Source organism: Bactrocera neohumeralis, chromosome 3 (genome assembly GCF_024586455.1).
Source record: "Bactrocera neohumeralis isolate Rockhampton chromosome 3, APGP_CSIRO_Bneo_wtdbg2-racon-allhic-juicebox.fasta_v2, whole genome shotgun sequence".
Taxonomy (NCBI): Eukaryota; Metazoa; Arthropoda; class Insecta; order Diptera; family Tephritidae; genus Bactrocera; species Bactrocera neohumeralis.
Window position 1 is genome coordinate 50,610,521 of NC_065920.1, and position 27,960 is coordinate 50,638,480.

Sequence of the window (27,960 nt, forward strand, 5' to 3'; positions counted from 1 at the left end):
CTAGCCTCTAATGCACCTCCATCCAAATCCAGAGTCAACATCTACGTAGACAGCCAAGCAGCAATCAAGGCCGTAATCTCGTGTCGCATACCGGCAAGAAGTGTCTGGGGAAGCAGAGCAGCAGTGGAAAGTGTTGCCAGATGTAAGCAACTTCATTTCCACTGGTCAGGCAACAAAGACAACGACAGTAATGAAATAGTGGACGAGATTGCCAAGAATGGTGTACGGCTAACATCCGAAAACGTGATCAACATTGGAAAACTCATGCAATGTCTATACGATGATCTTAACAGAAGCATGGTAAAGAAAATCAAAATCCGATGGTACGAGCCAAATAGGTGCAAAACTGCAAAAGTCAATTGCAAAACGATAGGTCGGAAGTACACAAAATTCCTGTTGGCACTCGATAGAAGAGACTGTAGGTACATGATGGGAATACAAACTGGTCACTGTCTGGTGGCGACACACGCCGGAAGCCCCGATCGAGAAACTCCAGGAAATGTCTAGAGCAGGGCACCAGGGAAGCAATGGAGCATCTCTTGTGCACTTGTTCCGCATTGGCAAGACTACACTGTAAGCATCTGTGGTCCCCACGGTACACTGGAGGAGGTATCGATAGGGAAGCCGCAGAGTCTGTTAAAATTCGCTTCAAGCGCAGGCATCCTAAAGAATGACTCTTGGACCTTGGAATTCACTATTTTCGTCTGACACTTAAATCATAATAACCACGTGATTGAACCTTTCTGCACCTAAAATTTCTTACTAGAACATGATTTCCGTTCCTTTCAATACAAATGTTTCCGCCCTTTTCAACCTTTTTAGAAACAAATAATTGCCCAAATAAGCTCAACTTACCTGGATTCGAACCAATCATTCCATCGCCCAATGTCCACTTGGGTTTATCCACTTGCAGTGTTTGATAAAACACAGCCAACATGGCAGCGAAGAATCCAGTTAACGCCGCATAAAAAATAATGTAGAAAAATAAAATTTTTGCTGCAAAGAAAAGAAACGAAAGCGTATAGATTATTAGTAAACATTTTAGAGTTGTGAAACAGTTATCATACAAGTTTTGGTTGGTTTTCAAGAGCTTAAATATACATTTTTAAGTATTTTAAAAATTTATAAAAATTGCATATGGTTGTGAACTTGGATACTTATATTCTAGCAAAGACATATACCAAGAATTTTCCGGCTTTTCCGACATAACCAAGGTACAAGGTCTTTTTTATTTTACCGAATTTTTTCGTAATTAAATTGCTTTTCAGTCGAGAACTGTCTTTGTATGACTTCGCTAATGAAGAGTAGTAGTAAAAACAACGGTATCATGATTCTTATTAATCATGCTAACGCTCGTTTAGTCTTACTCCAGATTGTACAAAAAAGGCAATTGAATGATTCTGATGATGAATAGACAAGATATTCTAAACATTTACGTTTTCGGACGTAATAGAAAATTGTGAAGTAAAGCTTCTTTCTCCATAACGTTTTATGATTCTGTATTTTGAGTATTTTCAGAAAAAATGCCGCGATCTATTATGGCAAACAGCTTGATAAATGATCACTTCATAAAGAACCTTTCTCAAAACAAACAAGAAAAAACGTTAACTTCGGTTGCACCGAAGCTAAATACCCTTCACAGGTGCATTTCTGTTAGTAACTATGTGTTCAGTTTGTATGGAAGCTACATATATGCTATAGTAATCCGTTCTAAACAATTTTTTCTGAGATTACATTGTTGTCTTAGAAAATAACATATACCAAATTTCGTGAATATATCTTGTCAAATGTGAAAGTTTTCCATGCAAGCATTTGATTCCGATCGTTCAGTTTATATGGCAGCTATATGTTATAGTGGTCCGATATCGGCCGTTCCGACAAATGAGCAGCTTCTTGAAGAGAAAATGACGTTTGCAAAATTTCAAAAGGATATCTTAAAAACTGAGAGAGAGACTACAGAAATTACTTCAGAAAATATTTTTGTATTCAATGCAAATATATTGAATGAAACATCAATATACGCCACTGATATGAATTTTAATTAAGATATGATTTATTTAAAATTACCTTCGTCATTGATTTCAGTTAAGCTATCTTCAAAAAACCATTTACCCAGCGCTCTAAGTGTTAGAGCCAATCGCAAGCACACACCTCTGCGACACGATTAAATGTACATCAAATGCAAGAGCGAATTTTTAATATCCAACCAGCTGATACTAATCAGATTCACATCTGTCAACTGTGGTAGCGCCACCGCAGCAATACACGCACGCTCTGCTGCGCCCTCTTCTCTCTGCCTACCTCCATATTTCTATCCTTTACTTTTCTACTGCTTCTAAATTGATATTTGAAAATTTTGTTGTTGGCATTTCAGCGGCGAACCCGCTGCCACTTGCAGCCACGTTCGCGGTTTTCCGAAGCAAAGTAAAGCCATAGCAAATATTGCTGCGTTGGCTTAAGTGGCGGCAGCTGTTTGTATTTATAATGCCTTTTCAGGGTTGCTATGCCGATTTGTGCATAATAATTATTTTCGTTCAGGTGTAGGCTTGTAGGCACTGCGAATTTGCATTTTAATTGACAAGCCAACGAAAGGCTAGCAACTGTTGTTTCTTCTTGCGCCACGATTTTGAGGTTATAAATAGGAAAATATGAGTTTAAGTGGATTTTGAAAGAGATCGATAAAAACATATATGACGTATGTTAAGTTTTCATTATTGTTATTGTATCAAGTACTTGTATTCAGTTTATAAAATTTTATACCTTTGAAATGTTTGTCTGGAAAATATACAAACAAAATCTGCTTAAAGGCTTACCAGTTTTCAGACTTTACATCTAGAAATCATTTTTACTTATTTGTGATATACTTATTGATCCTTTTAGAAATATAGTAGGTCAGATATCTGTCTACTCGTTGCTACATTACAATTAATGTTAAAATAATTATTGAAGATTTTCCTTTTCTGATCGGATTTAGGTCCGTTAGAGATTTGATTAACGTTAAAAATACCCAAAACCACAAAGTGTTTGGCCGCAGATTGAAACTAACAACTAACAACTAAGTCTAAGTAAGAGTGTAAAAGAAGTTTAACTCAATACAAAGCTTAAATAGATCGAAGAAGGTTAAACATTTGTTGTAACACATCTTAGTATTATATATGTAGCATGTATGTACGGTATATTTATATATGTATAGATATTGAAAATAGCATATGTGGTAACCTGCTTGAAGCGGAATCGCCTCCTAGGAGCATCAAGTGGTCCTTCCTCAACTACGTCGACGACATAAGATAATACGCTGACCAGACTTCAGACGCAACTAACTTCAGACATGCCCTGACTGCCATTCACAGTGAAGCCATAAACTCCTTCACCGCCTTCCTCCCAGTAAATGGCGTACTTGGAGTCAAACCACCACCCATTGCAGACGACGAGCTCCAGTATCCGCGAGCATCAAGAGTGATCTTCGCGCAGCTTCATTCTGGATATCAGGTTAAACTCTTACTTATCCAGAATCGACCCCGACATACCAAGTATATGTCCAACACGCGACGAGTACCCACATAACTCTAACTACTTCTTTGCATACCCAGTTAACCCTGCACATCTGACACCCTGGGCCTACCGTTGCATGACCTTGATGACAACTTATCTGAACCTTACCACGCTAAGAAGGATTAAATAACCGTTACAATAACAACAACTTTTCAAGATTTCACCTATTTCAATGATTCAACCGATTGAAAAATTCGGCTAAGGTTGGAAAAAACTGTCGTTGGTACAGGGTTGCTCAATCAGAAGTTAAGAGAACACATTTGTCTAACAAAATCATAACTGACTCAGTTTGGCTCTATATACTTTGAGGAACCGATATTCAGAACTACCATTATAAACATAAAATTGTCTTGGCGCCGACTCGCAATCGTGTCACGCTCTCTCTCGACCCCTCGTTTTACACTATCTATCTTTTTTCTTAATCGAAAAATTAAGATTTTGTCAGGTCATTCAAAATTAAAATTTAATAAAAACTACTTTAGTGAAATCTATTCCAGACTGAGGTGCTAGTTAATGAATAGTATACAGCTAAGCATTTCTAGAACTGAGGCTAGCAGTTCCACATTAAAATCTATTGCGGGAGATTTATTGAAGATATTCTTCTAATATGACAACTCGAGTCTGACATGAGGTCACTTATGGTCACAGAGCCTAATTAACTGGGAAAATTTCCTTATATCTTCCTAATATATCTGTCCCGTGGGTTGACTTACATGTAACCTAGCCATTGAAACTGAGATTTTGATTGGACGTGGTTTAGAAATAAGTTAATTACGTTCTTTTTAGGGAAAAGAAAACTCACTTAGCTTTGTGAGAGCAAAAAGGAAGAGTAAAGGTTGTAATTTGGAATTGCGTAAATACTATCACAACAATTTTCTTTCAGATAATAGGTATGAAAAATCCACCTCATTTGTTAGATCTACATTTCAAATTACACTTCCTTTACTTCGTATTTCTGATTGCTGGCATCCGTTCGAACAAATAGTTTTACTTTCCAATTTTTCATTGTAATTAAAATAGCTTAAAGCGCACTAACATACATATACACACACACATTTACTGCGCTGTATAAAGACATTCCACATTTCATTTTCTTCTAAATTCCATTTTTCCATTTTCCCCCATAGCAATTGAAAGTTAGCCATTGCTTGGCTTGCATACATTCCTGCTGTACATGCATGCCTTTATTTTACCGTTAGTAATGGAGGGAAAATTGCTTGGCAACGACAAGCCAACTAAAGTGCTAGCAATTAGTTCGTACTATACTAATTTTAAAATTTATTGATTTGAAAATGTTGTGTGCGCCAACAATGCACAAACTCTTCCCTGCGTCTGTAGTTGAGGACTAACGCAGCTAGTTATAATTCTATTATGGTTTGAGTTGATGGAATTTTCTTTTTTGTTCGGCGTAGTGAGTTTTCTTAACTATTTTCTGGTTGTTTAGGTTATTTTTAGATTAGCAATAACAAATGCCGTTAAAACTGCATGTGTAAAATAAATAACGAATTTCGGTTGGTAAACTTAAAGTTTTATTATCTGTATAGATCTAGCATACTACATATTCGAAAGTAGTATTAGTATTTTTTCTTGAAGAAACTATTAAAGAAAAAAATAGTCTTAGAAAAATGTAAAAAATGAAAGAATTTTGTATCTTTGTAATATATTTTAAGTAAGTCGTTCCATCTGTTCTCGAACTATAGTGACTTCACACTTTAAAATATTTTCAACGTTGTTTCAAGCTCAAATATACATATGTGTTCAAATGTTAAAAATATCATCTAAGCCCTTTTAAGAATACACTTTTGCCAAATCCAAAATTGAAAAGTCGGAAATTTAAGTCCTTTTCAGTAGCCTTAATTTATTCAATAAAGATTGTTTTTCGAAATTTAGATCACTTACTATAGCTCCTTAATTAAGTCAATTAATTTATCATTCAATAATTGAAAGTCTTTCTAATAGCTCCTTAATTTAATTAGTTCACATCTCTTTCGAATTTTTAAATGTTTTCCAATTGCCACTTAATTTAGTCGCTTAATAACTCACTAAGAAGTACAAATCTTTTTCAAAGCTTTTTCATTTAGTCAACTGTTATTTCGCTCAGCAATTTAAATATTTTCCCATCGATTCTTAATTTAGTCAACTAATATATCTTTCAGAAAATGAAACTCTTAAACTTAGTTAATTAATATCTCTTTCGAATTTTTAAATATAATCCAATTTCAACTTAATTTAGTCACTTAATAAATCTCTAAGAAGTTTAAATCCTTTCCCTAACCTTTGTAATTTAGTCAACTATTATTTCTCTCAGAAATTTACATCTTTTCCTATAGCTCCTTAACTTAGTCAATTAATATTTCCCACAAAAATTTAATTATTTTTCCATGGCTTCTTAATTTAGTCCATTAATAAATCTTACGGACGCCCCTAAATTTAACTGATTAATATTTTTCTTAGAAATTTCGTTAATAAGTTAATTAATATTTCTCTCAGAAATTTAAATCCCTTCCAGCAGCAACTCAATTTAGTCAATTAGTATTTCTCTCAGAAACTTGAACCCTTTCTCATAACTTCTTAATTTAGCCAATTAATGCTTTTCTTAGAAATTGAAATGTGTTCTCATAGCTCTTTCATTTAGTTAATTAGCATTTCTTTATTTTTATTAATTTTTTTAAGGGTTCCTTAATTTAGTCAATTAATATTTCTCTTTTTAATTACATATATAGTAAATATTTGAAAATTTGAAAAATGTTAAATAAAGTTACTGCGTCAAAATGACTATTTATTTCGCTATATAGGCCCAAAGACTCCTTACAAAATGGAAAAACTTTAATGCCAACATGCCGAACAATTTTCTTTTAGCTGCTGCAACAAAATGCTTCGAAATATGTCGATGAAGAAGCTAAAAACTAGCAGCTGTCACTTTGTAATGAAAAAGAAAAAGAACGAAGAAATTGTTTGAATTCTCGTAAATAAGACATGTCGAAAATTGCAAGAAAATATTTGGAATGGAAAAACGAAATAGAGAATTTCTAGAATTTGCCAGCGAAGGGTGGCTAAATGAACTAGCGGAAAAACAAATAAGAAGTTGAGACATATATAAGCAAACAACTCTGCGTTTGTAACTGAAATTGAAATTAAAGATTTTTGAATAGTTGTTGAGTATGGGACGTTATATGCGTTTTTGACATATGTAATTTACATATGACATTTTTTTGAAGATAATTTCATTTAAGGCTGTCTTATTGACCGCGGCTGCGTCTTGGGTGGTCCATTCGGAAAGTCCAATTTTGGGCAACTTTTTCGAGCATTTCGGCCGGAATAGCCCGAATCTTGGTGGCCAACTGCCCATGCATCCCGAAAAATGCACTGTTTGGTGTGGTTTGTACGCTGGTATCATTGGACCGCATTTTTCAAAGATGCTGTTGGACGCTTTCTCGTTCGATGCTAACAAACTTTTTGTTGCCAAAAATGGAAGAAGAAAAGTTTTCTGCAAAAACTCCATCAGAAGTAGGAGCAAACTGCAAGTATATAGCAGTCAATTAAAGATTTCGCTTCGGTAAAATTAAGTTAAGAGTCGGAGCTAGTTGAGTATGGTTAGACGTTATATGCGTTTTTAAGGAAGTATATGCATACAGTGGAAAAGAACCCAATTTATCGTTTTTATTAATATAGAAAACCGGATAAATTCTATATTTTTATTTTCATAAAGCCCACATTTTCGATCTAAATTTTTACATAAAAATTTCCGACTAAAATCACATATTGCATTTATTTTGCTCTTAGATGTTTATATTGGTATTTTGAACATTTTCGTGGAACAATTTGAAACTTCAACTCCTACGAAGATAGCAAAAATCAACATATGTTTTACATGTGTATATGAATGTAGGAACACCAGTGCGTATGAGTAACGAACTTCAGCTATTTATTTGTATTTTCTTGGTATACAATCGAGGTGCTCTTAAACTGATTTATAAAGTTAATTAGAAACATATTTGTTGCACTTTATATTAGATAAAAAGAAGAAAAATTTTTATTGGGGAAGATATTAAATCAATACGTGTATATGGAAGCTTTTGGTTGAAAAATTATTTATTTTTTAAAAAACATATAATAGTGTGTATTTATATGGTAAATTGCAAAAGACATTTTGTATATTTTTAGATAAAAAATAATCATTTTATTTCAGATAGCTTTTTTTATTAACAAAAGTTTTATTTTAACAGAGAAAACTCCTCATTTCTTACAACAAAACTCAATCGTGTAAAAACTGCTTAGTTTAAGTTCTACTACTTTAACATTTCTTCATATCTTTAACATACATAACATAACTGTAGAAAATTTCTCTACACTTCATTATTTTAGCGAAAATTGCACACGCACTTATAAGTATTAACTTAAGTAACTGATAGCCGCAGAAGAATAAGTGCATATGAGCATAATAATAAAGAAGCCACACACAGAGCTTTTTCGCTATTTTCCACCGAGAATTTTATTATTTTTTCACTTTCTTTGACTGCACTTATGACAGTGAGCGCAAAATGTAAAAGTTGCATAGAATTCGCTGAAAAACACATGAGCGTAATATGCCGTTAAGAACATTGTTGATGGTGGTGGTATAATGTATGTATAAGTCTGCTTTTGCATATTAAATGTTGTGCTGATGCAGCTTTTCAGCGGTGGCAAGCGAATGTGATAGCTGTGAAGCTCAGTGAAAACATTTTCATATTTATGGTTTGCTTTCTTTTTTTTACAAAAGCAAAGAACGATAACACAAAAGATATGGTAAAATAGTTGCAAGCATGGATCAGCGCAGTGGAGGAAAATATACTGTTTGCAGTGGAATTTTCTTTATATACAAATTTAAGAAGAAGTAGTAGATTATTTTGATAATAGTAGCTGGGACAACGCTATTTTCTTATGTCAACTTTCGCTTTTTTGTTTTTAACTGACAAATGTTTTTAAAATTAACATAAAAAGTATAAGAATGGTAAGAAAATTTCAAAATTAATTAAAGAAAATAAAAAATTAATTTAATTTAATTTATATAGTAATTACATATTGTAATATATTATTAATTTAATTTAACTAATTATTTAATTTTTTAAATAAATAAATTAAATTAAATTAGTTTTTAATTAATTTTTTTAATTAAATTCCAATTTCTTCCTTCCTTTCTCATATATTTAATTTATATAATAATTATATATTTTAATACAATTTTAATGAATTTAATTTATTTGAATTTAATTAAATTTTTTTAAAACTAATTTTTAGTTTCTTCTTCTAATTCTCTTATATTTATTGATAATTTTAAAACTTAAAACTTAACTTCATTTACTAATTTTTTTTTTAATTTTCTTTAATTAATTATCAATTTTTTTAAAATAATTTTTAATGTTTTGTTTTAATTCTCACACATTTTTGACAATTTAGAAAAAACAATTTCGATAAAAATAGCAAAGCGAATGTTGACATAAGATAATAAAGAAAATAAATTTCGAAAATTTTAAATAAATTTCGAAAATTAAATTAATTTCATATTTGAACTAATTTGTTCCAAATTTTTATTTCAAAGTAGATTAATTAGCTTAACTTAATAGATTTTTAATTTCAAAAGTTAAATTATTTGTTAATTAAAAACTTTGTGGACACCAAATAAGACACCATATAAAATATTGTATGTTTTGTATTGTATTGTAAAAATTAATTTAATTTAATCTAACTAATTTAATTTAAATTTCGAAAACTAATATAATTTTTATTTCAAAATTTGACTAATTTGCTCACATTTGTTATTACAAAATTTAATTTATTACTTTAATTTATTTAATTTTTAATTTAAAAAATTAAAATAATTCTTAAATCGTTTACTTAAGAACTTGTTTGACACCAAATAAGCGTGTCACTATAAAAAATGTTATGCAAAAATTAAATTAATTTAAACTAAACTATCTAGTTTAATTAAATTAATTTTTTTTTATTAAAATTAATTTTTTATATCCACAGGATGAAATAGTGATACTACAAAGAATCGAATTAAAAGAAATAGAATAGCAAAAATAAATACATTAAAAACACAAGAATTCTGAATTAAAATATTTATTTTTTAATGAACATAACAAACAATTATAATCCTTTCGGGTCTAATTTTTGAGATTTTAGGAGTAACTTAAACAAATCAATGAATTTAAAGTAAATTATTAAATTTTTAAATGATTTAAAAAAAAATCTTACAAACGTTGTGGTTATGTGGATAATATGAAAAAAAAATATTTAAAATATGTTATGATAAATAATATTCTAAAAGATTATCAGCAAAAAATGTATTTTTTAACTACTAATTTTACTTTCATAAAACCTGCTTTAAAACTCCATAATTTTTATTGTTCGACTATATCCAGCTCACCTAATATGATTTCACTTTATAAAGAACTGTTCATAACCTTTTTTCTCCATTTTAAACACATCACACACACACGAACGCATGTAGATTACGGCTTTTCATTATTAAGCACGTTTTAATTAAATATCTTGTGTATGCATTTAATAGCGAGAGCAATTTAATCAAGAAGCCGTGATTATGGCGATCGGCTTTTCAGTTTTTTGTGAAAAGCTAACGTTGGCGTTAAAATATAAAATGAAAGTGATTAACAATGGATGATTTCAATCGATGACAAAGAGATGAGTGGGAAACATTATATTAAAAATATATTTAGCCAATGTTTGATATTATTTTTAAAGTGAAATTAATTAATAGAAAAATCTAAAAATATATAGCACAGAATAAAATTTGAGACAAAAATAATACACAAAGCTTTGAAAATTTTTAAACGTCTGCTAATATAAAAACAGTATTTGACAGGGCGTATAAGTAACGTACATATGAATCAAAAGAGTAATTGACTGATAGGAAATAACCAGGCGTCCATTTACGTTAAGTCAAGCCATTAACTGATGATAATAATTTTTTAAAAATGGTATAATTTTGTTGATTATTATATTTTCCAAGCACTTCTATGCTTGGTTTTGAAAAAGTAGCTATTGATTTACCTTAAAATACTAGTTATTTAGGGACTAAATTGCGTCTTTTCAATGTTTTCAATATGATTAAAGAAATAGTATAACTAATGTATGACATAATTCAATCGGCTGCGACTATTTGATTCAAAATAACGAAAAAGACAAAAAATGTTGCTAATTATATTTAGAGGTGATTTATCTATGTCCATCAACCTGTCGGTATAAAATTTTGTACACGTCCTTTTCTCCTCAAGAAGCTACTTATTGGAATCTCTGATATCGTACCATTATAGTATGCACCATTGCTGCTATACAAACTGAAGGATACAATTAAAATGCTTGTATGGAAAGCTCTTTCATTTGACGAAATATTTTCAGAAATTTCGGCATTGATTATTGTCTAAGCCAATGGTGCAATCTACGAAGAAATAGTTCAGATCGGATCCTTATAGCATATATCTACCTCACAAACTGATCGATTAAAATCAAGTACTTATATGGAAAACTTTTTCATATGGCGAGATATCTTTTCGAAATTCGACATGAACCCAAGGCAGCGTCACAAACTCGGAACGAATTGTTCAGATCGGGCCAAAATAGCACATAGCTGTCATATAAACTCAAGTCTTTGTTTAGAAAAATGTTCATGTCACAAGATACCTTCTCGAAATTCGGCACAGATTACGCTACAATCCTCGAATATATGGTTCAGATCCGCCGCCTATAGCTGCCCGACAATCTTCAAATATTATATTCAGATCCGACCCATATAGCTATATACAAACGGCCGTTCAAAATCACTATAAAGCTCTTTTTATGCGCATTTATGCTATAAAAAATGCATCTGTAAAAGGTAATATAGCTTATACGGTAGTTAACATTTTCTTTTTTTATTTGATTTTATCTTTATAAAGTTTATTTTTAGCTTATATTTCAAAGTAACTCATTTCTTTCAATCATTACAATTGTATCTCACATGCAGTATACTTTTAGGCTGTTACCAGATGGCACGAATTTTGCGAAATCGCCCTAGTTCTGTATTCTTTTTATCGTTTCGCAGTTTTCTATAGGTGAACTAGCGGTACAGAATTACATTGGAACAATATGTACCTAAATTATATATAGACAGTATATATTTTACCTATGTATATACTATGTATATAAACATATTGCACTTTTGCTACACCAAGGTTGAGCAGTCAAATGAGAAAACAAAAGTTGCAAATCGTAAAAAGTAGCAACAACATGAAAGTGTAAAAATCACATATATTTGGTAACAAAAGAAATTGTGTAAGAACAAATACAAACATACATACTGTGAATATTAGCAACCCAGAGAACGTGAAAAATTTGTAGAAGAGTAGCAAAAATGTCAAATTAGATTATGTAATTTACGAGTGAGTGAAGTGTAATTTATTTGCAACCTGGCAACAATGGTGAACGTAAGCGCATAAAATGGGAAAAGTTAAAGTAGCAAGGCAGCTGGTGGATAGGCAAGTTGCCACATAAATATCAAGTACGCAGGTGTGTACATATATTTCTTGTTTGTGTTCATAGCTGCGCTAGCACAAGGACAAGCCAGCGTACAGTATGAGGAAAACGCTAGCAAGTTTTATATATATGTATGTATGCAAGTGGTATATATGGTAAGATTATTTGTTTCTGCGCTGCTCTACTCACTTTTTTTGTTTTTGTCTTTTCTGTATTTTAGCGTTGCAATTTAATGAAAGCGTTGCCGCAGGTAACAGAGCGCTCAGGTTAAAGGTGAAGAGAAACTATTGCCACTGGCTAAATATTCGCATATATATTTGTGTGTAGATATATCTATATATTAGTTATATTTGTATAAATGCCTAGAGTATTTTCTTATAAGTATGTAAATAAGTAGATTTGTAATGAATTACAGTTTTAAAAGAAAAGACGTTAACTTTGGCTGCATCAAAGCTATAATATCAATTATAGGTGCATTTTTTTCAAATATAAAAGGGTATAAAATATCTTTATAATGACTTTGAGCGGTCAGTTTGAAGTCAGTTATTTTTTATAGTAATCCGATCCGAACAACTTGCTCGCAGATCATAGCTCTCTTTTGAGTTATAATCTATGTCAAATTTTATGAAGATATTTATAAAAACAGTTTTCTATACAAGAACTTGATTTTTTATGACAGCTACTAGTATAGCCTACAGTGTTTTGGTTTTGTTTGATGGCGGTTTCAACAAAAAAGCAGCTTCTTTGGGAAAAAAGGATGAAGGAAAAGAATTTGAGAACGATATCTCAAAAACTGACAGCCTAGTTCGCGTATATGCAGACGGTCTGACGAGCTTGACTAAATCGATTCAACTCGTCACGCTGATCATTTGTATATGTATGGCAAATGCAACGAGTGCATGACTCAAGTTTAGAACTGGCGGAGCAGAAAACTGAAGTCTTGCTCATAAGTACAAGAAAAGTGGAGGAAAACACCATAGGAGAGTATCAGATTCATTCGCAGTCATACCTAAAATATTTGGGAGTAACAGTAGACTCAAGGCTCAAATTTAAGGACCATCTAGAGTACACTTGCATTTCATATATGGCAAAACTGGGCATAGCATATGCCAGACAAATAAACACAGTGCACAGGCTGTCGGCACAATTATCAGTGCTTTCCGAACAATTTCGATGCACTTTATATGATGTCCATTGACATCCAGGGTGATGAATACGTGCAAATTTGAACCAACTACAGGAGCCAAAAGAAGAAAGAAACGTTTTCAAAGGGCGGTGGACCTCGTACCGGATACCTGGATTTATGGACATCAACATACAAATTGTCCGTCGTGTTACTCTTGTTTTCTTTTATTGCCCGCGCTTTATAAGTGCAAGGGCGTTTTGTGTCAGTCCACTGAGAACTGAGAGCTGTGCCTCAATCATGCAAAACGACATATTAGGCGTCCGTCAGTCCGTGCCATTGAAGAGACTTAAAGTCTTAACACTCCCACCAAGTAATACTTAATCAGGTGGTTCCTTCAGAGAGTCAGGAGGTGGAAGTAGGTTAGGTTTAGCGGATTAAAGTTCCGCACTCCGGCTTTTGATGCTTCCCCCTACTTTAAAAAAAAAGAAAAAAAACAACTTTATAACGAAAATTCACGTTTTGTAAAGAACGTATTTCGCACGCCTCGCTCAACTTATGGTCAACATAATCAGCTTATTGAGCGTACTACTCCGACTGACGTATGCAACGACTTTGCACATGGAACGACAAAGGTCTTATTGGGACTAAATATCCTGGTATACAACTGCTAAAGTGGTTTTATTTGATGGCAACCGGATAGTGAAAGAGTAGCTTAAAATCACAGCAAAAATAATAATCTAACAAGCCTGCGGGGAGCATTGAAAACAAGATGTATGAGGTGGTGCCAGTAATATTACGTTTTATTTGCTTCAGTAGTCTAATATCAGCTGATCAAATTTGACTCAGACTAGTTCATTTAAACTGCGCAACTTTTCATTGATTGGTACAATCTTTTCCATGTATATATATATATTATATTTATGTTCAAAAAAACTTTCTGTTCTCATGCTCTTCTTGAATGAATGCACTTAATTCCAATAATACTTCTACCAACTCAAGCAGTTTTCGAGTGCCATTACAATAAATGTAAAGACTACTAACCCATTTAAGCCCTGTTGGTGTAGATAGTATACCTTCATGTATGCTACCACAAACGCCCCCTTAGCAGCCACACCTCCTATCAACACGCAATAACATACTTCAGTGCTTGGTATCTTAGATATTTACACTCACACACACATACATATGCAGACATATTTGCACACATTGCCTTTCAAAGCATTCCTCAAGTGTACACACCCACGCCTGGACACACACACATACATTGAATACGCAATTCAAGCCAGCGCGTGCAGTCCATTCTACTGCTGTGACACACTGTGAAGCGGAATCGACAAATGCGACAAGAAAACGCACAAATGTCGCAAATAGCGGTGCACAAAACCAATCCGAATTGGAACAGGTAAGGAAGAACTACGTTCGGGAGTAAACGAACTTTTTATACTCTTGCAACTTGCAAAAATCAAAGCTAGAGAAATACCTCAGGGTGTAAAACGTCAACCAGAGGATCGGAATCCAAACAATTATAAATAAATTATAGTGTTTGGAACTTGGGGAGTATGGACCCGATTTTATCTACTATATTAACTACATATTAAAAAAGTTGTTCCTGGGTTTCTTCAAGGTACCTCACATATAATCACCGATCATATGGAGTAAAGTCAGCCGGATGTTCGAAAAAACTGTGATTATTTTTGGGCGAGATCAAGTTTTCGCTCATTTCTGTTTAACTTAGGCACAAGGATATACTGTTACAAGTAAAACACGTTTCTCATTTTCAAAGAGATAACTCAAATATTGGCCGATATATGCAATATAAAGTCACCTGGAAGTTAGAAAATCTTTATATTAAATATAAGGAGGCTCAGGAGGAAGTATTGACAATCTATTTTTGATTCACGGAGATACTATGGTCAGGAAAGGATTCTCTCTCAATTTAAAAAAAATATATCATATAAGGAGGCTCAGTGAAGTATTGACAACCCATTTTTGATACACTGAGACACTATTGTCAGGAAAGGATTCTCTCTGAACTTTGAAAATTTATCACACACATTAACTGATATTTTCAGTTGTCTGATTACTTTATTTTTACTAAGGACCGCACATTCCAACTTTCATCAAGATACCTCAATTTTTATTTCAGTTACAGCTTGCACAGACTGATGGACGGACAGACCCTATATCTATGTATCTCGATAAGTTTTAGGTGATATGTACAATCGTTAGGTGAACAAAACTATTATACTCAGCAGCAGCATGTTGCAAGAGTATAATGAAGAAACCAAATGGCGAAAATGAGAATTGGAAATGAGCACAGTGGTTAGGAAGCAGTAGTCAAAAGGTGTGAGCAGCATGAGGTGCAGTGGAGCAAACGGTTTGTGGCATACATTGGAATGAGCTAGACTTTGCTGATACGCGATATATCCAGGTAACAAAGCAGTGATGTGAAAATATTTGTGCGTAGCGAGTCATTTGGAATTTTCTGAGCTTCACCGTTTCATGTTTGTCAAAGCCACGATTTTTCAAAACGAATTGTACAGACTGATGGACGAACGGTTAATCCAAAATGGCTAAAGTATTAGGTATTTTGGTATCAAACATTGCTGTGGCACTTTGTAATTATTGTTTGAAGTCACTCACTGACTTAGAAGATAATGGCGATGAAAATAATTAAAAAAATATACTTCTTCTTTAAATAAAAATTTGAATATCACATGATTTATTTCAGCAGAGTCTGCTGTCAGTTCAATGTTTGTATGTGTATGTTTTTACCAATGATCTCTAAGTTCAGCAAGAGGTCTCATTGCAGCTGTTTAAGATTTTTGAAAAAAAACTTTAGAAATTCTAGCAAGATATGAGAAGTAGTGCAATAAGATTTTTTTACGGACGGTTCGATATTCCACAAAAGGTTATGTGCATAGTCTTCTTATGGAAACTATCAATCAACTCTTGTTGCAGAATGTCAGCTATAGTGTCTTCCAAGCAGAAGTAGCAGTCAGCAATACATTCCTTGAGTTAGCTGACGGTGCGCTTGAAACAAGTCAAAGAGTTTTTCTATTACATTGCATACATATGTATTAAGCGTAGCATTAAACTACTTCCATATTATATTTGTTTGCGTGCCTGGTCACTGCGGAATTGATGGAAACTGAAAATCCAGTGAGCTTGTAAGAAAAAACACTGATGCTTAAATTTCATAAGGATGAGAATGAGCTGGTGTTTTTATGTTCACTTGCGTTCTTGCGCTGGATAACGAGACCTTCCGCAAGCTTAGCAAGCGTTGGTCGTCCGCTATGAAATATAAGTCTAGTATGTCTAGTGACAATCACACCATTTCTAATATGTTCGCTGAATTCTTTAGGTCCAATTACTCTACAAAATCTCCAAAAGATATTCCGCATCAGCACAAGTAATGTCCGAATTCTGTCATTAATGCACCTACAATTTCCGAAGCAAATGTCTTATATCAGTTAAATATGTTAGAACAATCATTTAATTATGGCCGAGATATGATTCCATCATGCTTTCTTAAAAAATGTGCCAAATATATATGCCAACCCCTAACAAAACTATTTAATTCATCTCTTATACAAGGCTTTTTTCCATCTATATGGAAAAAGTCATTTATAATTCCTTTACATAAGAGTGGATTTAGGTCATCTATTGAAAACTATAGGGGAATAGCAAAGTTGTCAGCAATACCTAAACTTTTTGAAGCAATTATAACAGACGACATAACTTTCCAGATCTCTCCACTAATTTCTTGTTCTCAGCACGGTTTTCGTAAAGGGAAATCTACAATAACTAATTTCCTTGAATTTGTATCACATGTATCAGCGGGCTTTAGGGAGAATAAGAATACTGATGTTATACACACAGATTTTAGCAAAGCTTTTTATAAGGTAAACCATTCAATTCTTTTGAATAAACTTGATCTTCTTGGTTTTCAACCAATATTTCTAAAATGGGTTGCTTCTTATCTTAGTAATAGAATTCAACAAGTCATATTTAACGATACTTTTTCTGATATAATCAATGTTCCTTCAGGCGTTTCTCAAGGCAGCCATCTTGGTCCAATCCTGTTCTTGTTATTTATTAATGATATATCATCTGTTGTTAAGTATTCAAGAGTTTTATTATATGCTGACGATGTACAACTTTTTAAAACATGTACTTTAAACAGCGAAATATGTCAGTTGTAAACAGACTGAAACAACCTAGTTCCTTGGTGTGTTAGATATGACATGCCATTGAACCTTAAAAAATGTGAAACGATATGCTTTTCACGTAGATCTGTAGACTCTACTTCATCCGCAATACAAAACTTTAGGTTGGAGCAAGTATGCAGTTTAGTTGATCTGGGAGTAACTATGGACCCCAAACTCAATCTTAATCTTCACGGATCTTCCACGGTTTTTAAAGCTAAAGGCGCTCTTAGTTTTGTTAAACGTTGGTCTAAAGAATTTAGAGATCCGCTTACCACAAAAATTCATTATACATCTCTGGTATATATATTAGAGTATGCTTCGCCCTAGTTACCAAGTCCATTCGGATAAGTTAGAGTCCGTTCAAAAACAATTTTTACTTTTTGCCTTAAATCATTTGCATTGGGGTTCCAGTTTAAATCTTCCCCCTAACACTAACCATTTAAAAGTTATAAATCTCCCGATACTCGCTAGTCGTAGGAACATGCTTGTAAAACTCATGAATGGGTCAGTCTGTAGCCCATCTCTCTTATCTGATATTAATTTTAACGTTCCCACTTGATCTACCAGGGTCTAAACTCCTTACTTTTAAAATTTTCTGGAACAAATTTTGAGTTAAACGAACCATTCCGCCATATATGTCATGATTTCAATTCTCATTCCAGCACATTTGATCTAACAGACTCACTCTTTACCATTAAAAAAATTATTTTATCTACTCTTAACAAGTAACATTTAAAAATAATTGTTGTTTCTGTAACTGTGCAGCTTAAGATCGCAACGCTTAAAACTCTCTTGCCTTTTATGACTCGGCTAATTCCGCTCGTTCGCGGATTGCGCCCCTCGCGTCGGTTGAGCGCGAGGAGGGTAATCGTTGAGTATTATTATTAAAACTAGTGGGGTCGTGAAAGCTTTCTGGACTAGAGTGAAACATAAAAAGTCCATTGAACTACAAGAAGTCGATCCTAACAGGGTTCTCACTTGGACAAGGAAGAACGCCGACCCGTTGTAACACTTAAAAAATTATTTATATATACTGAATCATAACCACTATTCAGCTACTAACTCCAAGCAATGTTCAAATCACCGCAATGATGAAAATTTTAACTGAACCACTACCTTATTTGTACTCATGTGGTGATACTACGGACTTTGGAGAACGCAACTTATCAAAATTGCATGGAAAAAGATGAGGCAGAAACACCTACACACTTTCTTCTCTACTGTCTGGCTTTCGCCAGATATCAAGGTACTCACTTCTTTTGAAAATGATGTGAAGTGATTGAAATCGAAAACAACCATCTCAACAAAATTGTGGAAGGAATGTGTTTTTCAAGATGCTTTGTCGATAGCGACGGTCAATAAATTCTTAAGAAGTCTGGGCATTGTAACGGACAGAAGAGTTTAGCTGTTCAAGTGACATTAATCGTGGCTCCAAGAGCAACAATATGTTAGCCTAACCTAATCTAGGTGGCTATAAGGAATAGTTTGCAATTGTTGGCACATTTCCAATGAAAGTCCTATTGGGAGTTATTGGAGCAAAATTGGGGAGATACTTTATCATTATTTTTCAAGATTTCTTTGGAAATTTTGCATATTTCCAAAGTCCCTGCTTGCCTGATTAACTAACATAAAATGCTGCCTAAGGAAATCATTAAAAACTTCTTGAAACTTACAAAAAATGCTCCAATTCTTCACTTTAGATAAAATCGACTCTTTTTCGCAACAAATTTCCTCAATATACATATATTTAAACCTACTTTCCTCTACATAATATGTACTTAAAAACATAAGAATGACAAAATATTAGCACTACTCCTTCATTTTATTTTCTTGCACGCATGTCTCCCTCACATTAATTCCATTAGCAAGAGCACTCCTCCTCTTTAGCGAATAATGGGCGTAATCAAGGGTCGATAGCATTACTCTTGAGACTTATAAATGGCTCTTCCAGCTGAGCATTAATTTCCCTTTAATTATCAGCAAAAAAGAAACATGTACATTAATTTTACATAGAATGTTCTATATATGGTATAATACATATATATTAATATATATTTAAGGGCATAACTCGCAAAAAAATAAATAAGACAACCGAATTGGTTGTGATTAAAGTATCACATGGCCACTGTCCAAATAGCGTCGTAATTACATACATTTATTTCGTATTTCGCTTCTTATCAACATCTTCGGTGGCTTGAGGGAGATTTGGTTTTTAATGTCATACACTTTTACTTATCTCAAAGCTTATATATAAATATATTATATATAGTAAATGTTTACGTATATATATTTCAAGCAACTCACACAAATGACATCTGAATCATCACTGGAGTAGCCAACGCTAAGCTGCATAAGAGCACAAGTGGAGCATCTCACCCTGGACTACTTCATTTTTAAGCGGATTAGCTAAATCGCGACGACTTATAAAGTTAGCTTGTGCATTACTTATCTGCTCTGCTCATTTTTTCGCTTCCACATTTTAAGCGGACTTTACTGAATAGAATTTTCTGTATGCGTTGGGATTTGGCTGTCTTATCATAAAGTACAAAAGTTGGTAATTGAACTTCTTTAAAAATATAAAATGAATGCATTTTTCATTTCGAATTTCATTGAGGGCAAATTTTAATTATTCTATGCATTTTAGTAAATTTTTTTTTGTTCTAAGAAAGTTTCGAGTAGTTTAACTGAACGAAGAAGTCGTTATAAATAAGAAAAACAAATTATATGTATGTAAAACCCTGAGATATTATATATATACATATATAGTATATACATACATATATTTTACATTTCTAGCTTATTTGCAAGGATATGACTTCGAGTTACTTTCAAATATAAATTTACATTTTCCAAAGAAAAAATTGAAAATTAATAGCTTACAAGTCACGATTTAGAATAAAGAGTGACCATTGCGCTTCTTCGTTCTAGATATTGTAGAAGGTTGCCAAGCGTCTACATATCCAGAATGATCCCCGACGTACCAAATAAATGTCCTGCGTGAAGTGAGTCCCCGCATGATTCTAACCACCTTTCTGCATGCCAAATGAATTCACTCATCTAACATCCCTCTCTATATCGTGGAACCTGCTCTTTGATATTATAGCACAAGCATAAACCCTAGGCGAGAATTTGGCAGTCATTCTCCTGTACTCGTAGTAATTGCATCCATCATTATCTATAGTTTCCAGTACAATTTCTCTCACATTTCAATTTAATAACTTTAAATCTCAGTGCAATTTATCAATCTCGAAGGCGCGCAAAACGTACGAGAGAGATGCTAAAATTAGCATGTCATAAATAAAAGTATGAGCACTAATTATGGCATTAATTAAATTTGAGCGAAGCTTATATAGCTAAATAACTTAAACAAAAATGTTGAGTGTGTACGTAATTTATTATTATTTTTTTTTTTGCCGCAGGATATTAACCTCAACACGCCAACGAGTAGGTAAGGTACTAGCATCATTACTAGAAAAGCAGGTTACTTAATTGAGTTGAGACGAGCAATCTAATAGCAAAAAAAAATTATTAAATACAGTTTATACTATAACTAATAACTTTTCTGAGAATATGTACAAATATACATATGCCTACATATATATTAATACACTGCCTACTGACGTCACACAAATATGTTCTAGGAAGTTGCTAGGCTCCCCATAGGCTATAAGAAAATTTAATTATGTAAAAGAGTATGCAGTATGAGTTCAGCTATGAGAGGATATAGTACAGAACTAGCGTATTTCAAGGTATAAGCAGTATTTGTAGCGCGCTCAGCAATTCCAGAGAAATTATGGAGGTCGTTGTATCATAGAAGCGAAAGAGCGCTCATCTTTGTATCACCAATTTCTCTTGCTATGCCTACAAACGCTCTTAATTTCAGCTGGGACTAGTAGATACAGTCACAAACATGCGCAATTGTCAGGAGAAAATACAAAACGAAAGCAATACAAGCACCAGCGAGTTTAAGAGCATATGGGGCTAAGTATTTGTGGAAAATATATACAAAAACTATACTTTTGTTAGTTTTTTTTAAAGAAAATTAATGCTATTATTCAAAAAATTATAAAATAACAACAAGTAATATATTTTTTCAATCTTTTCTTTCTAAAGTACATTTCTAGTTTAAGAAGGAAAAACTGAAAATGAATAGAGTAATCGAGTAACCATCCGAACAACGGGAGAATCTAGAGTGACTATTTCGTTTCTTTAATCAAAAATAATAAAAAAACAACAAGCAATTTTTGTAAGTAGACAATTTTTAAATTTTTTTAGGATAAAGAAACTTATATCTAAAAATTTTCAACTCCCTCAGCGTAAAATATATTAGCTTAAAAGCTAGCAAGATATAAATTTGAATCAAGATTGAGGCCATTTTTTAGCAACGAACATCGTTAAATACATCAGACATGCAATTTATTGAGCTCACAATGCACTTATCCTCACTTTCTTCTAGAAGAAAAGCACTTCTTATTAGCCTAAGATACATATTTAAACGCTGAACACAGTGTATTAAGTTCTCTAAATAGTTTTTAGCACCCAAAAGGATATATCGGAGACCCTATAAAAAATATATATACATAAATGATCTGCGGGACGAGCTGAGCCGATTTAGTTATGTCCGTCTATCTCAATATATGCGAGCAACTACCTCAGAAATTTGTTGTCATACAAACACTGGTCGTTCAAAATCAAGTTCTTGTATGGAATGATGTCTATATATAGTATTTCCCAACTAGATACAGAGTTGCTCTAGCAGAGCTATGAGCGCTAATTATATAAAGTTACTTTATTTTTGTTCAAAAATATACATGTACATACTTGTATATATGTAAGTCTTGTGAATATTTCAAAAGTTCACACTCAAATTTGAAAATTTGTTTCAGAGTGGTTGGAAGTGCATTCGGTGATCACTCGGAAACGGCAAAAACGATTAGTCTCAAATTTTAACACGAACTTCTTAAACATATTTTTTATTACTTAATCGAAGATTTTTTCTCACCGAAGATCTCAACGTCTTTTTTGAGAGGAGCTCTCGGAGATCAGCTGTAGTTACATTCCAAAAAAACTTTTTTTTAATACTAAGTCTTAAAATATAGTTAAAAGCGATCATAATATGCGTATAAATTCTTGGATCAATAAAATGAAAAGCTTTCGCAGAAAACATTCTGGAAAATTCGTTTTTACTCGGTCTTCTAACTGTATACTTGTACAACCCCTTAATACCTAAACAGCTTATTTAGAAAACGCTCTTTTTCTTACAAACATGTTTCTTTCTTATGTATGTAATATAATATCCTCTTGTAAATATATTTTTTAACGGTAATTCAATACTTTGATTTTTCATACTTTCCTACGTAATAGCAATGTCGCCATTAATCTCACATCACAATGTGTACATAAATCAAGTCAATTTATGTATGTGCAGCAGACCATAAATCAAATAGAAGGCGAACAGAAGGATAAGCTCAAGGGATGTAAGCTTTTGGGAAGAAATGTGATTATGACTGGTGCGTATATTAAATATTATGAAACTCAAGAAGGAAATAAACGGAAAACAAGAAAAAACGTTAACTTCGGCTGCACCGAAGCTAATATACCCTTCAAAGGTAGTAACTATGTGTCCAGTTTGTATGGAAGCTATATGCTATAGTGAGCCGATCTGAACAATTTCTTCCGAATTACATTATTTCTATGAACAATGACTCACACCAAATTTCGTGAAGATATATCGTCAAATGAGGCAGTTTTCCATACAAGCAAATGATTCCGATGGTTCAGTTTGTATGGCAGCTATATGTTATAGTGGTCCGATATCGGCAGTTCCGACAAATGAGCAGCTTTTTAAAGAGAAAATGACGTTTGCAAAATTTCAAAACGATATCTTAAAAACTGAGGGACACTAGTTCGTATATGTACAGACAGACGGACAGACGAACATGGCTAAGTCGACTCAGCTCAACATACTGAATATTTATATATGTATATACTTTATAGGGTCACCGACGCTTCCTTCCTTGGGTGTTACAAACTTCGTGACAAACTTAATATACCCTGTTCAGGGTATAATGAGTCTGAATACATATTGTATATTGCTTTGTATGGGACACAAGTTCTTATTCAAAAAGTTATCTAACGGTAAACGCAAATTTAGCGAAACTGCCGCTTATCTGTAATGATTTTATGAACTATTAAATTGAAGGATTTTTTACCATTACTGGTTCCCATATTTTAATCAAAATATAGAATAATGTCTATATAAATCCGTTTGTATATTTTAATCTTTCTACGTATTTAATTGTATAGTAAAGTTGTGAATTGGTATTATGGAACGCCGCAACACAACTCAACTCAACAATGAATATATACTTGAAAAAAGTGGCATTACTATTTTCAATTATATCGTAGGGGTAGACAGAAATTTATCAAATAAGTAATATTTTTTAAAACTTGCAACCGCATTTTGATAGTTAAATACAGTTTGCTTAGGTTAAGTATTAAAGCTGGTACCCAGAACCAAGATAACGAGCAACACAATTGGACAGTTGATCATGCATAACTCAAGTTTGAATCATAACAAGAATAGTTGCCGTCAGAAAGACTTAATACTGTATAATTTACTCATTTAAGTATATCAACACAACTAGTTGAGTGGTCTGTAGGTTGAAATTTTCTCAGACACAATTCAACTTAAAATCATAACAGGAGTATACTTCAGAGGGGCTTACAGGTTGAGTTGTCTCATACACAATTCAACTTTGAATCATAACAAGAATAGTTGTCGTCAGAAAGACTTAATACTGTATAATTTACTCATTTAAGTATATCAACACAACTAGTTGAGTTGTCTGTAGGTTGAAGGTAGGTCTCAGACGCAACCCAACTTAGAATCATAAAAGAGTATAATTCAGAGGGGCTTTGTGGAGTTTTCTGTTTGAGTTGCCTCATACACAATGCAACTTTGAATCATAACAAGAAGAGTTGTAGTCAGAAAAGCTTAATTAACTCATTTAAGTATCAAAAGATTTAAATATAAGATTTAAAAAAAATCTGAAATGTGCATGTAACTCATTATAACGATTCACTCTAATTTATGCAACAAATGAGCTTCCTTTGTCGCCCTTTTTTTATATATGAAAATTTACTGTTTCCGAACCTATTAATACAGTATTTTCTGCCTTGGAAATTTTACGACTCAACAGTCGCAACAATACAATATATATTTTTTTTTTTCAACCAAATGGAAAACTCGTTAATTGTTTTTGTGAGTTTTAATGCTCATGCATTTACTTGCATAATCAACATTTATGTATTTCGTTTGCTAAAAAGTTTGCAGTTGACCTCATCACATTTTACAGCCTTACAATTTGGAGCGCACTAATTAAATTGTTGTGGCTTCTAAATTTTAGCCATTACCACTTTATCAGGCTAGTTAACATAGCTAATTGGGCTACTAAAAGTCACACACATATACATAAATACAATGTTTACACATATGTGTGCATGTACTCAGTTGAGCTCGTTAATTCGCGTATCAGTGCCGAAAGCAGTTAACGACACGCAAATGGCTTCATTATCGCGCAGCCACCAAGTCACCAATACGACGGAAAATTGATAAGTAACGCTCGTTTGCTTTTTAAGATATAAAATCGAAAAATGGCACAGCAGTATTGGGGAGCGTTAAAAATGTGGTAATTATGCATGTAAGCATCTGTACATAACTTTTTAATAAAGTTGGAAGTAAAGTTTTGACTGCAGTATTTTAATTACAGAAGCAAAGACATTAAAATTTCTGCGAATAGTTTTGAAACGCATACCATTCTTTTTACGAGAAACCAACAAGATAGATATCCAAAGCAAGGGATAATTGGCGCTATCCTCGGTGTATATTATGTTGACAGTATGTCGGATTTGTGCGAATGTTTGTTCGATTCATCACTCTGCTAATGTTAATTGGCTCGAAGGTAGCTATTGAGCTGATACATTAGATAGCCGTTCACGTAATTTGACTTGCAATTGCAATAAGTAGATAAAAATGGTCATTAATAGCCATTTCTGGCACTTATTCTTCGGATTTTGTGAATTTCTTTCAATGCTTTGATCGAAATTTTTGGAATATTGTGTCGCCTAATGCAGTTTCAATATACTCGTTTTTGCTATAAACTTCAGCTGAGCTCGAATTTCGGATTTTTTCGGTTTCAGCTCATCTTAGCAGCGCCATTCGCTAGAATGTTGGATTGTTTTGAGAACACATTCATAAATCTGCGTCTTGTCACCAATGATAATGCGTTTGCTGCATTGTGACGCATATATTTTGCCACCTCTACTCAACGACTTGACTTGCACAAGATTTAAGTTTTTTGATAGAGATGTTGGGAGCCTCTATTTTTTCTCTGATACAAGAAGGACGATTGTGAAAGATTGTTCCTGTAACTTTTTCGATGTTATCGTCATTAATAGAAATGGGTAGATGACCCGCTTTTCGAAAACTTTTTGACCTACACTGAATGTTTTATACCACACAAATATTATTTTGTGGTAAAGTAGCCATGATTCCATTGGAAATACAAACTTTCAGTAAACTCGCAAAAGTTTTCTTCTTTGGTAAAAATCGGTTTCGATTCGCCACTTCCCTGTGTTTCATGCTATATTTCTTTGATTTATAGTACACACATATATTCGATTTCAATGACTTGTTTGTTCGATTCGCCATCCTCCAAAGTTTGTTTATAGCTGTCGTAATGTTGGATGAACTGATTGCAAGCAATGCTTTTTGAAATATTTTATACCGTTAGATTTTGAATTTAGCGGAAAAAGTCTTTTGTTAAAAAAAATGAGACACAATTCTTATGAGAAGTTTCGGAACAATACAGGTATAGGCGACCTAATGCTAAGCTTCCAGCGCAATAGATACTTATACAGTTGCGCAATAGATATACCGTTGCTTTGAGACATTAGTTAGGCTCATTCGTTGGAAAAATATGTAATTTGGAATATATCAATATGTTATCTAATATAAATGTAGATAGTATGTACTATAACCACAAATCTGTACTCCGCAGTGGGTACAATTACGTAAGACCACACATACGTACGTACATGTATGTACTTATATTTCAGTTGATACTAATGGCCAAAGTTGTTACTTTTGACGCCTTTATGGGCAATTTTGCGCCTAAAGACGCTAATATGCCGCCAGCAACAACTACAACAATAAACTCGCAAACAATCAGTAGATAGTCCCACCGTAAATAGAAGCGCCGTCGTTATTGTCGGAGTCGTTAGCAAAATGCATAAAAGAGGAAAATTTTACACTTTGCAAGAAATTGAAGGCAATTACGACGCAATCGATGCGCACCACACGCATACACTAGTACATAGAGACGCTTGTGTGGCAGATTGGCAAATATCAATCGCAAAATCAGAACAGCCAACGGAAAGATGCACTCGTTAGATGCCTTGCAAAGCGCTAACGACGGGGTAAGGCTGGGGCAAGCGTTAATAAAGCATTTATATACCATATATATAAATATTTATGATTGCAAGAGTTGGTATGTGTGAGTGTGTATGCATATGTACGGAGAGATATAGTAAACATAAATTTTATATAACGACAAACGAAGGCCTTTCATGTTTGCATATAAGAGTGCATATGTATATATATATGTACATATAAATGTATGTTGAGATGTATTATGTACATATGTATGTATATACAAATATTATGCTACGTATACAAGTTTGCCCGTATGTACATTCACTTTTTGTCACACACATATTGCTCTTGCAATCAGTAGATTTCATCAACAGATTCCTTGAATGTGTCAATTGATTGTCTCTCATGACTACTGGCTAGCTAGTGTTATTGTTTTTGTTGTTCAGCTTCATATGTCAACGTTGTTTGCACGCTATTCATTTGTGCAGCACAGCAACGTCAACATCATCAATATATTCATTGTTTTCGCTGCTAAAAAAAAAGATTATTTATTGCTGTATTCACCACTGATGGACGCAATAATGTTCTCTGATCGAGTTTGTTTAGGCATTTATATGCACGATATACTTACATACATAAGTGCTTTTATTGTTTCAACTTTGGCACTTAAACTCGAGTTGTTACTGCTTTTTAGTAATTTTCTCATTGTAAATATGAAACTTGTATCAATTAGGTGTACTTTTATGCGAGTGAGAATGTTTTCAGTGTTGTTTTTGAGGTACCACTGACAGTGCTATAGATATGTAAATACTTGTTAGTAAAAAAAAAAATATTTTATTGATAAAAAAAATTTATTGATGAAAATTTATTTATTTTTATTTAATTAACGAAAATCTATTTTTTAAATCGAACAAAATAAAAACTTTAACTTTGGCTGCACCGAAACAATAAAACCTTTCGAAGATGTATTTATAATAACTTATCAGGGTATGAAAAGATCTTACTGTTTTTTTCGATCGTTCAGTTTGTATGGCAGCCAAATGCTATAGTGATCTGATTTGAACAATTTGTTTGAAGCTTATAGCGCTGTCTTGAACAATATTCTATGCTAAATTTCGCGA

The 27,960-nt window shown here is 33.0% G+C and overlaps 1 protein-coding gene across 6 annotated transcripts in view; it reads right to left on the reverse strand.

Annotated features, from left to right (window-relative positions):
* LOC126753388 (sodium/potassium-transporting ATPase subunit beta-2) overlaps nt 1-27,960 on the reverse strand; it is a 120,149-nt gene that overhangs the window by 48,523 nt on the left and 43,666 nt on the right. For all 6 annotated transcript variants that reach the window (XM_050464787.1, XM_050464790.1, XM_050464792.1 and 3 more), the window contains exon 3: nt 856-996. In XM_050464787.1, coding sequence (XP_050320744.1) covers nt 856-996 — 141 coding nt within the window. The remainder of the gene's footprint in view (nt 1-855; nt 997-27,960) is intronic.